We start from the raw sequence: 13,381 nt of genomic DNA on the forward strand, positions 1-13,381 counted from the left end.
CATATCTGGTTTGCACAGGGTAACAGCCATTTCACAAAAAGACCCTCTGAGTTAATTTTCAGAATGGGAGTTTGGTTTGATATCACTGTAAAAACTGCAACTTATGAAATATAGACAGCATGGTCAGCTTCTTATATCAGAACTATATGTGACTACAGTGGAAGCTGTCATGAGTGTACTGAAAGCAGAAAGAATACAATGTAGCATGCTGATAAAAGATGTACTAAAAGAAGACTGCTTTGAAAACTCAAGCTGGTAAACACTTGAGTCCTAAGAAGAAATCCAATCTTTATTATTGTATTTAAATAAAAGAACATTGCTGATCTCTGAACATGTTAACAGCCTTACAGAGAGGGAATCTGAAATTCTTTTTTTTTTCCTCCCCACCCCTGAGAATCTGAAATTCTAATAATTTTTTTCCTTGACTTTTGAAGAAAATTTGTTTCTTTCCTCAGACAGGTAATCAAATCTTGATCAATCATAACACTTCCCTTGCTTAAAACCTCCAATTAGGCCGGGCTCGGTGGCTTAACCTGTAATCCCGCACTTTGGGAGGCTGAAGTGAGTGAATTGCCTGAGCCCGGGGATTCGAGACCCGCCTGGGCAACTTGGCGAGACCTCATCTCCACAATAAATCAAAAAAATTAGCCGGGTGTGGTAGCGTGCACCTGTAGTTCCAGCTACTTGGAAGGCTGAGGCGGAACAATCTCCGGAGCCCAGCAGGTCGAGGTTGTGGTGGCCGGGAGTGTGCCACTGCACTCCAGTCTGGGCGACAGAGTGAGACTCCAACTCAAAAAAAAAAAAACCAAAAAAACCCAAAAAACCTCCAATTGCCTCCCATAGCCATCAACATTCAGAATACAAACCAAACTCTTTGACAGGGCCACAAGGCCCTAACTTACAGTTTACTACCTCCCTTCTTCCATCAGCATATAAACTCAAAGAAAAAGGTGTCTGTTTTTTTCACTATATACTTCCAGGATCTAGAATAATGTCTGGTATATAACATATACTCAAATATCTGAATAATTAATTAGCTACATTTATCAAACACAAATGTTGTACAGAGATACTATAATTCAAAACAGAAAATCTCACTGGGCATGGTGGCTCACGCCTGTAATTACAGGACTTTAGGAGGCAGAGGTGAGAGGATCGCCTGAGCCCAGGAATTCAAGACCAGCCCAGGGAACTTGGCGAGACCTCATCTCCACTGAGATGGAAAGACTGCCTGAGACCAGTAGGTTGAGGCTGCGGTGGCTGTGGCCGTCCGTGAGTGTGCCACTACACTCCAGCCTGAGCAACAGAGACTCCAATTAAAAAAAAAAAGGAAATCTCTCATTTACAAGGCAAAGATACACTCAACTTCTCAACTTTACCCATAATTCCTTTATGTCTCAATCTAACTAGTAACATACTTAGGATGTAGTAAACATAGATAATGGTCCATTAATAGAAACAACTTTCATGTGCACACACAAATACACACTCAATCCCAGAATCACTTTCAATTTTAAGATTGACTACAGTCACATTATTTTGTGAGAACTCAAGGAATGTCCCAGTCTGAAAACTCAAGGATATTCCAATCAGTTCTTGGTTGTGTGTTTTTGTCAGCCAAGTCACAAAACTTTTCTGGGGTTCCTTTAACATTTCATAAACTAAGCAGTGGCCCTTCTTCACAGATTGCTAAACCAAAATTAAATACCAAACTAGATTAGTTCCTCAGAGAAACATTTATAATATTTCTAGAAAATTGTTACTTAAGTGACAATTTCAAGTAATAAATTCCAAGATATGTGCAGTTTTGTTCCCCTAGTCTGCTGCAACAGCTTTGAAGTTATCTTCTAGAAGCGCCTCCTCTCAGTTTGAGACAACATCATTCTTGCTCTCCTACCTAAGCTTCTTCTCCATCACCACCTTCTCTTCCCCAGGCCTCAAATATGACACTACCCCAGCTTTATACCACAGCACTCTGCTCTCTATGGGCAAGTGTTGCTCAACATGTGGCCCACTGACCACAGAATATATCAGAATTACCTGCAGGGGCCTGTAAAAGAACAAAGAGCCCTGGGCCATGCTGTTCCTAACAAATTTGACAATACCTGATGGTGGAGCCAAAGGCCTTATGCTTCCCAAGTACTGCCAAGGCTGATACACTCTAGTTTGAAATCTACTACTCAGACATTTTCTCAAGTTTGCAGCTTTAATCCTATCCCTAGCTTCCAGAAATAAGTATAAAACCACAATGACCAAGATAGTCCTAGCTGGGACAAAGGGCCAGTCAGAACCCTGGCTCTATCACTAAACTGTCAGACTTTGGTCTGTGGTGAGACTTAAGTACTTAGCCTCAAGGAGGTATTCAATAAATGAATGTTATCAACATGCCCCAATTGATCATCCATCTCCAGTTCCCCCTATTAAAAGTAGCTTGCCCCTCAGGATTCCCTATTTTTGTTGACCCAATCTTCTTCCTAGTATAAATCAATAAATTAGCTGACAATAAATAAAAAAAATTAGCTGGGCATGGAGGTGCATGCCTGTAGTTCTAGCTACTTGGAAGGCAGAGGCAGAAGAATCACCTAAGCTCAGCTGGTTGAGGCTGTGGTGGCCACGAGCGTGCCAATGCACTCCAGCCTGGGCAACAGATTGAGACTCCAACTCAAAATCAATCAATCATATGAGAACACCGGGAATCATATAAATACTTCAAAAGGGCAGTTTCCAATTTATACAATCAGAACTTTGGATCTAACACTCAGCCCAGTTAGTTGTTCCTCTGCGATACAGCTGGGAATAAATAAAATGACTTCATAAGTAATTTCAAAAAGTTGTTGACAGGTGTGGTGGCTCATGCCTATAATCCCAGCACCTTGGGAGGCTGAGGTGAGAGGATTGCCTAAGTCCAGGGGTTCAAGACCAGCCTGGGCAACTTGGCAAGACCTCATCTCTACAATAAATTTTTTTTAAAAAGTTAGCCAGGCGTGGTGGCACATGCCTGTGATTCCAGCTACTTAGAAGGCTGAGGCAGAAGGATCACCTGATCCCAGCAGGTTAAGGCTGCAGTGGTCACGAGTGTGTGACTGCCCTCCAGCCCGGGCGACAGAGTGAGACTCCTACTTAAAAAAAAAAAAAAAAAAGTCATGCTGTGTACCTTTTCATTTGTAGAACACGGCTTTATATACAAATAAACAAATGCCCTGTCTGCCTGCAACATTTTTTTTATCGTTTTTATTAGAGATGAAGCCTGAAACCTTAGAAAGAAAAACAAGTAGAAAGCATAATGTTATCTTCCTAAATCTTCATAGTGATTTAAAATATTTGCTGATTAATTGGAAAAATCACTTATTAGGCTAATGGTATGGACTAGCAAGAAAAAGAAAATACACTGAAAACTGACATTTCCAACAGGTATAACATATTTAAAGAAATGCAGGGGACAGCTCATTTAGAAAAACCTCAGACAGTAGCCACCTCACAACCAGATTTGTTTTTAAAACTCTTAGGACACACTGAGAAAAACTCTACTGTACTTCGTTTTTTACGTTTTACAATTATCAAAGAATGATTACATAAGTTATTCAGCTAAACGATCCAAGTTCAATCAAATCTCTGGAAAAAGTAACTACTATAGGTTAGCTATTATAGTTACCAGACATTAAATATCTTCTGGAAGAGACGAAAAAAGAAAAATCCTATTAAAAAATCTTGATCTCATTTAAAACAAAGCAAGGAAACCCAAGTTGTATTATATACTAAAATAGTTGTGCTTGTGATAAGCTGCCAAAGCCTCACACTTGATTAATGTGGAGGAGAGATGGAATCAGAAGGCTGGTAACACTAAATAGATAAGGAAAATGTTAAGAACCAACAAAACCCACACTTTTCTCAACACAGCCTATTAATTTCCCTAAAGTTGTGGTTGCCTAATTTTATAATCTCTATGAGACAAGGAAAAAAAAACTAATCATTTTAGCTAAAATATCTAACATTTCCAATCTGACAGCATACTTCCATTGTTGTTACATAATACTCTTAACTTTGAAGGTTATAATTTAGTGTTTTTTTGTAAACAACATTTTTATAGAAGTTAAGTCCTTCTGCATCATTAAATCACAACTAAAGGTGAAGAAGACCAAAGTTAATGGAAAATGTCAAAACCTTAAAAGACATCAAGGCCACCAGGTCCCAAATTCGTAACTGAGATTTTAAAACTTTGGTTCCCACATTAAAACATTTTTCAAACATTAAATTAAGAAGTAAAAATATCAAGCAGAACAAAAATTCTGGCCTGGATTTATGTAAATACCACACTTTGGTGAGGGAAGAAGGAAGCCAGTAATGGCAGTAGAGTGCTGTAAGACTTCCATCAAGAGAAACAGACCCAAAACATTCAAAGCCCTCACCCTCTTAATTATAATGCATTTTGACCTCTAAAAAACCCTCTTACCTTTTTACAAGAGTTTATACAGCTGTTTGCCACTGGAACACCACCTTGCAGAGTATAACGTGGCATCCTTTGATGATAATCACCTGTTGCCTAGCAATCATCATCCCGCATGGAGACAGACAGCACTAGGGCTCTTCCATCCGAGGTTAAAATTCAAAACAAGCCCAACAAGCCTGCATTTCAAGGTGGTCTTCGTCTGCAACTAGTTAAGTTTAAAACTGGCAAACAACAACAATGGTGTCTGAAGCCAATGGTGCAGCATTGCTGGCTTCCTCTTGAACTCCAGCGTTGTCACCGTGCACCGAAGTCTCCTGCTGCAAACAGGGGAGTTGTTCTCCTGTACGGGGACAGGCTTCCAAAGCTCAGGAGCCCCAGTACAGGATAATGCAGGAACTAAAGGCAAACATTTTTCCTCCTTAAGGATGCCTCCATTTTTTCCTCACAATCTGTACTACCAACCGAAGTGACTGGGCCTGAGTGTGCGTTCGTACCTATGAAACCGTCACGGTGCATGCACATCCAAGGCATGTGGAACCACAGGTCAAACAAGGCACAGATACCAAGTAACGGTTCTAATTACAAACGCTAGCTCTCAGGAACTCTTCATCCATTCAGAACTAAAACCCATCACTGCATAACTCTGGTAAGAAGCCCCTGGAGACGGAGGAGCTCCTCAAGTGTGTCAGGAAAGGCTTTATTAACATCATCATTAACATTTAAAAAGCAAACGGAGCATTTCTCCTTCTTTTGGCAATTTGGTGCAAATGTTAAGTGCAAGATAAAGCAATTTCAAACTTTTCTTCAAATTAAAAATGAAACTAAGGCCAAACGTGATGGGTGAACAAAATAAATCAAAACTTAAATTTCAGCAACTCCGGCTCTTCAAACCAGCAAAGCCCCCGACTCGTGCATTGTGGTGAGGCTTAGGGTGCTTGCCCCGGCTTCTTGAGTGCCAGCCAACAGCACCATTTCCTCATCACGTTGAGGACCGAGAAGCAAATGATCCCCTTCACTGCAAACAAAGGGGGTCACAGTAACACTAGTGATCCTTCAGAATTGACACACCGTGATAGTCAAAATGAAATTGATGGTCTCCCTGCTTCTTGCTCAAGACATACAAGATCTGAGCAGCAGCAAGTACCCCCTCGGCTGCAAACAAAGGGGTCAAAGGTTTGCCGTCAATTCACTTCCAGGCAGAAAAACATTTTCCTCAAAAGAAACAATTTATTTAGAATAAAACAAAAGCAGCTCAACTGTGAGCGCACGTTTGAGTGACAGCTACTTTTAAGCTGTGTGAGCCATAAAAAGGGTTTTTCTTTACTTTTCCAGAAATCTTGTGTACACAGCACAAAGCAAAGAGGTCATTTTTTTTTCCACTTAAAACACCGGCATTGGCATCACAATAGCAGATACACAACTTTAAGCTGCCATTTTAGTAAAATGCACAAATACTAAACAGATTAGCTTTCTTCCATCAGAGGCCCATGTAAACTCCACATAAGCCACAACTTGTCTTCAAAAAGGTCCATTAGAGCTTTGAATTCCATATCTTCATCCGCTGTTCACCAGCTTTGCTTGCAGGGGGGGAAAAAAAGGTTATTCAGTACAAATGTTTACAGTATTAAAAATATATATATATATTTTCCCTATGCCATTATAGATGAACATAACATTAACAAGACCTTCCTGGATAGTCCACCTCGACTTCAAAAAGCACCAATAATACCCACTGGCACAAACCTTGAAATGAATTTACTGTATGAATAGACAAATAACAAGTAGAACGATAGGGTGGATTTTTTTTTAAAGACTGCAATTAAGGATTATAGGGCTGGAAATATCCATTAGACTCACGTAACTGAGTAAAAAAATATTTCAGAAAAAAGCAATTTCACAACGTATAACCTGTCAATATATTCTAAACATAACTTAAAAAGTGAAACTTTAAAAAGGTGACATTTAGTCAAATTTTACCCCATCTATTTTCATTCTGTAATGTATATGGAGCAACGCAGACTACTCCATTATTGTAGAAAGGGGTCAAGATACAAAGCCATTTAAAAATCCACCTTCATCTGTGTTACCAAAGATAGCAGCCATTATTTTAAGAAAACACTCATACAGATAATTGCTAAACAGCCAAAGAACACTTCAGGATGCTTACTTTTCAATTCTGTTTAAATCATACATATAAAGCTCTTCATTAAGCTTGACATTCCACTGTGGTTACCTGAAATCATTTTCTCCCTTTAGGGACATCACTATAACCACTAGGACAGGGTCGGCTCCACTCCTCATCTCGTTGCTCTCATACCTAACTCCTACCTCAAAACCAAACACTGTGGCAGAGACAGGAAAAACTGTCCAGTAATTATCTCCAATACTTTTTTTTCACATAAAAGGTCATTAGGGCCCTCTTCTCAAGAGGATTTCCGAATTCTGTTACCACAGAGCTTTTGGTTAATGGTTCCTATATTGACCCAAACCATGGTTCAAACTATACCTGTATAATGAGCATTTTCACTGACTAAAGAAGTAGATTTCAAAATTTTTAAAAAGCACTGTCAGTGAAAACCTGCTCATGAAATAGTTTTTAAATAAACCTAAACAATGTCTGAATCTGAAAGTAATAACCAAAAACCTGACTCTTATTACTATACCTCAAATGATCTGAGTCAACAAGGGCCAGTTTTTATTTTACCTTCAAAATGTGACAAAAGCTTTTACCAGCCAGAAGATGGAACAATTTAAGAAGTAATCCTTAAAGCTAAAAGTCAAAGTATACATTTTAAACCAGAAATTTAAATTTTCACGTGGAAAATTGTTTATAGAAATCCCAATTAGAATCAACAAGACCAAAAAATTAGGTCGATTATTGGCTAGGTGCAGAGTGACTGCTTAATTTTCCATAAACTTTGAAGTTGTGATCTAAAAGTCTTAATTATCTTCATGTTTTTACCAGTAATACTTAATAAGTCATTAAATGATCTACTAAAGAAATTTTCTTTCCATTCATTTTAACTGACTTTCAGAAAAATCAACTACATTAAAATTAATTAAAAGAAAAAAAGATAGAAAAAATTGGGTGTTACAAAGAACATCCAACATTGGGATTATGAAATTCTGGCTAATAAGAACTGGAACCAGCTTTAGACTTTTCTTTCATTCAAATTCTGAAGGTTTAAGTAGATACTTTACAGATACTATGAACCTGGCACAGTAGAATGGGCAACACAAACAAGTTCATCTGGACTATGGCACCCTGTAGGTAAGCACCAAACTAAACATTCATTTCTTATAATACATACATTTAGAAATGGTATTAAGCCATTGTTTCAAAAACACTGAAGCACAAATTGCCCAGATCTAACAAAAGCAGCAATGTAAGATAAGGATTCTAACAAACATGGAGCAAAAACCATTGTACTCTTCAGTAAGCTGTCATAGTCATACCAACTTAAAAAAAAGAAAAAGGGAAAAAACACATACTTTGCATTACAGTAAATTGATGTCATGGACTTCACTCTCCAAAAGAGCAAAATCACTTGCCCAGCCCTCTTATCAAAAGATATTCAAAAGTTAATGGTTAGTGAGATTTAAGATGGAAAAATGTATCTAGCCACAAATTGTACTTTGAGCCCAAGTATGCACAGGCTCTACACTTGCATTTGTTACTGAACCAGGTGTCTTATTCCATGCCAACCACTGCTTTTTGAAAGCAAAAAGCATCAGTCTTAATTGGAGGATTTCAGGTATTCTTCCTATGAGCACACCAAGGACCCTTGTGCTCACAGCCTTGTATTTTCCGTCTCTCAAAATGGCTAGTATTTTGTTTAAAAACAAAAACAAAAAAGAAACCTCCAAACTTAAAAAAAATTATTAATGCATAATGAAAACCAAAAGGGATGACACAGCAGTGATGAGGCTTTCGTGCTAACATGCATTAGACACCTGTTATAATGAATAATAAAAATTACATGACATTTCCCTGGGTTATTATTGGTGCTATTTCAAAACTACCAGCTTTGATAACAGAAAGAAAACAGTTGGGTTCTGCCAGGCTTTGAATAAGTCACTTTCACAGAATAGAAATATGACCGAGTCACTTTCACAGAATAGAAATATGACCATAATCCAGAAGATCCTAAAGTTTCTAATTAAAATAATTAAATAACAAGGGCCTTAGCTGAAGTCTTCAGCATTTACACCAAGGGAGAAAAACATACTAATGACCTGACATACTAGTAGTGGGGGAAGAGGAGAAAAGTGGGGAAAAAAAATCATTCATTACTGTTAAGCAGTAAAAGCCCTTGTTGAAAAACCAGAAGTCCATTATCATCCTCAGCTTTGAAAAAACAAATTGCAAGCGTGGGTTAAATGAGCTTGTATTAATTCTGGGTGTTTGGGAAAATAAAACAATAAGAAAGGGTTTTCCTACACTGACACTTCACTTCTCTGTGGCTGGACAGAAGTAAAAATATTAAACATCAAATTTCAAAGATATTCAAAACATTTTCAATATTGTAATGTCACCACTACTGTTCAGATATAAAAAGAACAAGCAAAATTTTTAAAGAGCACATCAGAGGCATTTTATGAAGACTTTTAAAAATTTCTGCAATCCAGATATGGCTGCTTAATGCCCACTGAAACAAAAGATGACTATGAGCCTGCAGACAACTCTTCTTTCTATTATTGAAACCAGAAATTTGAATGGATACAAAAACTCATCTTTGATGAAGAACACTTAGTTTTGAAATATGCACATTTTAGAACTGTACCTGCTAAACCATTCTGAAACAAAGTCAGTAAAAAACCACCACACACCAATAACTGACCAAAGAATTCTGATTTTAAAAGCACCTACTCACTTCTTGCATACTAGTGTAAGCATAAGACATATATGGTTTGTAACATAGTCTTCAATTTTTACTTAACAGTTACAGCTACAAACCAAAAGTGCATATACGGGATACAAAACTCAAGAACTAATGATAAAAAAATGCATGTTCAAGCAGACTCTCTGGGAATAAACTATTTTAAGAGAAATAGTCAAACACCTGATTAAAATAATTACACTGCTAAACAATTTACCTGCATACATTTTTGAGATCCCTGATCAAATTTCAGTCACATAACTAACATTTCTGGTAAAGGAATTATTCACCTATACACCAGTCAAGCCATTTTTTAGGTGGATATTACAATCTTTACACAGTAGTGAACTCTTCTCCAAATTCTGACTTTTCAAAATTTTGGTTTGTAACTTTGAGGATTTTTTAAAGTTCAAGGTTGTTTAAAAAAAAAAAAACTCAAGAAAAAGAGGAAAAAAGTTACTCATAAGGGTGGGAACTTCTAATTAAAGCAAATCCATCTGCCTGCTACCTTCAGAGCATCCCTTTCACTTAAAATAATAGCTAAACTCTCCTGGCTTCTATTTTAAAAGATTTATAAAAATATAAAAAAGAAAAAGCTACAACTAAACAGCTAATTAAAAAGAAAATTTCATCTGATGCTGTATCCCATTACACATCACAAAACAGGAACCATATCAAAGTAGTAAATACAAGTTACACATGGACTTTAGGACGCACCACGGACAATGATCATGACCAGGTAATCTTCTTCAGATTTGGCCAGTGCCTTGGCTGGGGAATCCAGGAACTGCTGGGAGAACTCACAGGGTGGGAAGGCATGAAGGACCCCGGTATTTTCCTTGTCTTTGTTGCCCCCCACAGGGAGGCTGATCACCCCGGCTGCCTGCTTTTGCTTTAAATAGGACACAAGGTTCCTAAGCGGCCTCTGAGTAGAGGTGGCAGTGTCTGATGTAGCCGAGGAAGAGGAGGACCGGCTGTCAGAACTTCCAGGCACAGCCAGTAGAATGGCATAACCATTGGGCCCTGCCACTTTGATGCGTCGAGTTACTTCATCCAACTTGGGCTGATCCAAACGGAGACGCTGAGTGATCTTGAGCTGGGCCACTTTGCCTCCAGTTGAACCCTCCACAAGAAGACTACTAGCCACTTGGAGGTCGCCCTGCAACAGATGCATGTTTGAAGGAAAGTTGCTGTTCTTCAGGAGAAGCATGCCCTGCCAGGCCAAACAGAGTTTGGGAGAGGCTGCTGCTGCAGGGGCTGTCCCACCATCCTGTTTCTGGGATGGGGATTTCAGCTTTGAGGAAGCAGTGCTGGTGCTAGGTGTACTCCCATCAGGGCGGTCTTCTTTTTTCAGAGGGCTTTTTCCCTCTGTGGGAGCAGCTGTCCGGTGCTTCCTATCCCGTTCGGCTGATGCAGAGTTTTTACGGTCTCGCTTGTCACCCTGGCTCTTCTCCAAACTACCTCGCCTGTCTCTGATTGGAGAGGGCCTTTCCAAGAGAAGACGGGAAGATCGATCATTGTCACTATTGTAACGATCCCGGCTACTGCTCAATTCTGGACTGCGATCAGGAGAAGGAGCACAGTGACGTTTTCGAGGACGGTCACTCTCTGGAGACCTATCCAGATGCCGGCCTCCACTATCCTCAGGCAGCCTTCGCTTCCTAGGCTGGTCTCTGCTGCTGGGCAGATCTCGGTCACCTCTGTCCCGGTCCAAGGACCAGCCATCCCGCCTGCGATCCAGGCTATCCAGTGGCTCGTAAGCAGGCACAGCAGTAGCTGCAGTCCGAGTGCTGCGTTCTCGGACTGGAGGTGGGGGTGGCACCCAATCAGAGTCAGGATAAAGGTCCCTGTCACGATCTCTGTATAACAAGGGTGGTGTCCTATCCCGAGCACCCCTCAAAGAGTCAGGTGCTCGATGTCCAAACGCATCTGTCACCAGCTCATAATGAGTCAAAGGCAGAGGCTGCAGATATTGCTGCTGGTAACGATGCTCAGTGTCTGCAAAGTCAACTCTAAGGCGTCGATCTGGGCCACCAAGTGGGAAGCCCCGCATATGGGTCCAGGCAGCATGAGCTGCATCCAAACTTTCATACTGGATATATGCCCAACTATCACCTTTTCGGTAGTCTATGGTGCGTATGGTGCCAAATCGGTCAAACTCTCGGGCCAAGGCAGCAAGAGGCACCCAATGTCCCAGGCCACCTACCCAGAGGCGGGTGGTGGGTGTAGCTTTACCATAACCAATTTTTATAGGATTCCGAATTATAATTTTGCCAGACATCGCTAGTTTGGCCCGGTGAGACATATCTAGGTTCTCAAATTTGAGGAAGCCATAAGTACTGGTCTGGCCACGAGAAGGCCTCTTGATGTCTACTTCTGTGATGACTCCAAAGCGATCAAAAGCCCTTCTTAGGTCACTCTCTGTTACAGTGATGTCCAAGTTGCCCAAGAAAAGCGTCCGGTTAGCTCGCTGATCATCTTCGGGTGAAATCTCATCCACTTCTCTGAAAGGAGCAGCACCCGCTCCAGCTCCCACCCTGGGCTCAAGACTGTATGGTGGACGCACTCTCTCATAGAACGGGTAGTCTCGTTCTCTCTCCAGTTCTCGGGGCAATGGTGGCGGAGGTGGAGGGGGCAGGCGGCCAAGAGCCAGCTGCTGCAGCCGGTAGTCTCTGTATCCCAAAGGAGCGCCACCAGGGGAAAGTGATCTCTGGCCTCCACCGCCTCCAGGGGGGTGCCTGTGACCACCTACAGAGGCCCCGACCACGCTGGCGGACGGAGGATAAGAATCTTTGTCTAAGGGGGAGCGGCTGCGGCGCCGGCTCACATACACAGCTTCTATCTTCAGGGGCCGGTCATAGAGCACCAGGCGGCCTCTGGCGTGCTTGGCCGCCCGCGCGTCCTCTGGCCGCCGGAAGTTCACAAAGGCTACCCGCTCATCCCCGCTGCCTGAACCCGAGAGATGACTGATTTTGACACTTACATCACCGAAGCGTTTGAACTCGTGAAACAGTCCGTCCTCCACCGCTTCGTCACTCAGCTGGGACCCCAGCTCGCTTATCTTCAGGGTCTTGTACTCCGCGCCGTCCCCGCCGCCAGGAGCTGAGGAGGCGGCCCCAGAGGAACGTGACTCCCCGCCTCCACCCCGGGAGCTGCTGCGCGACTCGCCCCCGCCCGAGGAATTTTTGGTGCTCGGGGAGCTGTAACTATGCAAGCGGCTACTGGAACTGCCCCCGCCAGTGTCATACTCCCGGCTGCCACCTCGGCTGCTGGACTTGTCCAGGTGAAGGCTCCGCCGCGACCCGCCGCCGCTATCGGTCTTTCCGCTGCTGCTCCCATTGCTGCCAGAGCCCCCTAACTTCTTGCTCCGTTCCCCGCGAGAAGTCGAGTCCTCACCACCACGGGAACGTTTGGCCTTGACAGGCGAGCGCTCTTTTCCCTTCATTGTCGCGGGTCGACGGAGGTCGTCTCCGCGGAGCTGATTAACCCGCCGCCCCGCGCTCGTTTCACACAGCGGAACCGCACGCCGCCATCTTGGACTCCGCCGCGGCAAAGGATCCCGCCCCGCAGCCCTCATTGGTCAATTCGCTCTCTGTTCTACGCTCTCATTGGGAAAAGTATTTGTCTGTCTTTGCATCTCCCCGCGCTCCAGGAAGGCGTCCGCCCAACCACTGGTATTGGGCTCCCAATGTCTCAGTCCGAGTATCTCATTGGTTATATTCGTTGTCTATCTTAACGGTTTCTCGCGCCAGGCTGTAGCTCCGCCCCTGGCACTCTGTGGTCACCTGACCCAAAGTCTGGAGGCGCTGATTGGACAAGAAGAAGGCCCTGTAACGGTACTTCTTGCGCTGTGAAAGCAGCGAGCCCACCTCCTCATCCCTTTCATTGGCTTGGGACCCCGTCCTTTAACACACTATTTGGGAAGTCTGGCTATCCGTTCAGGCGTCTTTTTTTCCGGAGAGGCCGGCTCACAGCCATCTCGCGAGAGAAGGAGAGCTCCCTCTTTTGACCCCCCTTCTTCCAACTCCTCCGGCGGCCGAAAGAAGTTTAAATC

At 42.3% G+C, this 13,381-nt stretch overlaps 1 protein-coding gene across 3 annotated transcripts; it reads right to left on the reverse strand.

Moving 5' to 3' along the window:
• Nucleotides 1-5,650: 5,650 nt before the first annotated feature.
• On the reverse strand, nucleotides 5,651-13,381 carry RBM15 (RNA binding motif protein 15). Of its 3 annotated transcripts, XM_008068480.2 has the most exons (3): nucleotides 10,045-13,381; nucleotides 6,681-6,789; nucleotides 5,651-6,024 (listed from the first exon to the last, which is right to left on the reverse strand). In XM_008068480.2, the coding sequence occupies exons 1-3, from the start codon at nucleotides 12,902-12,904 to the stop codon at nucleotides 5,979-5,981; spliced, it is 3,015 nt and encodes a 1,004-aa protein (XP_008066671.1). In that variant the 5' UTR covers nucleotides 12,905-13,381; the 3' UTR covers nucleotides 5,651-5,978. The 3 variants fall into 3 exon arrangements, with proteins under 3 accessions (XP_008066671.1, XP_008066673.1, XP_008066672.1); XM_008068482.1 differs by lacking the exon at nucleotides 6,681-6,789 and having other exon boundaries at nucleotides 10,045-12,986; XM_008068481.1 differs by lacking the exon at nucleotides 6,681-6,789 and having other exon boundaries at nucleotides 10,041-12,904.

This window comes from Carlito syrichta, unplaced genomic scaffold (assembly GCF_000164805.1).
Source record: "Carlito syrichta isolate Samal-C Ts95f unplaced genomic scaffold, Tarsius_syrichta-2.0.1 Scaffold311032, whole genome shotgun sequence".
Lineage (NCBI taxonomy): Eukaryota > Metazoa > Chordata > Mammalia > Primates > Tarsiidae > Carlito > Carlito syrichta.

Excerpts from the sequence above, each read along its gene's own strand:
- RBM15 (XM_008068480.2), bottom strand. The coding sequence starts at position 12,904 with ATGAGGGCTGCGGGGCGGGATCCTTTGCCGCGGCGGAGTCCAAGATGG. Across the intron at positions 6,790-10,044 it reads GGTCATGATCATTGTCCGTG|TGTTTGGTTTTGAGGTAGGA; the intron begins GTGCGTCCTAAA and ends TCTCTGCCACAG. Across the intron at positions 6,025-6,680 it reads AAGGGAGAAAATGATTTCAG|CAAAGCTGGTGAACAGCGGA; the intron begins GTAACCACAGTG and ends CCCCCCTGCAAG.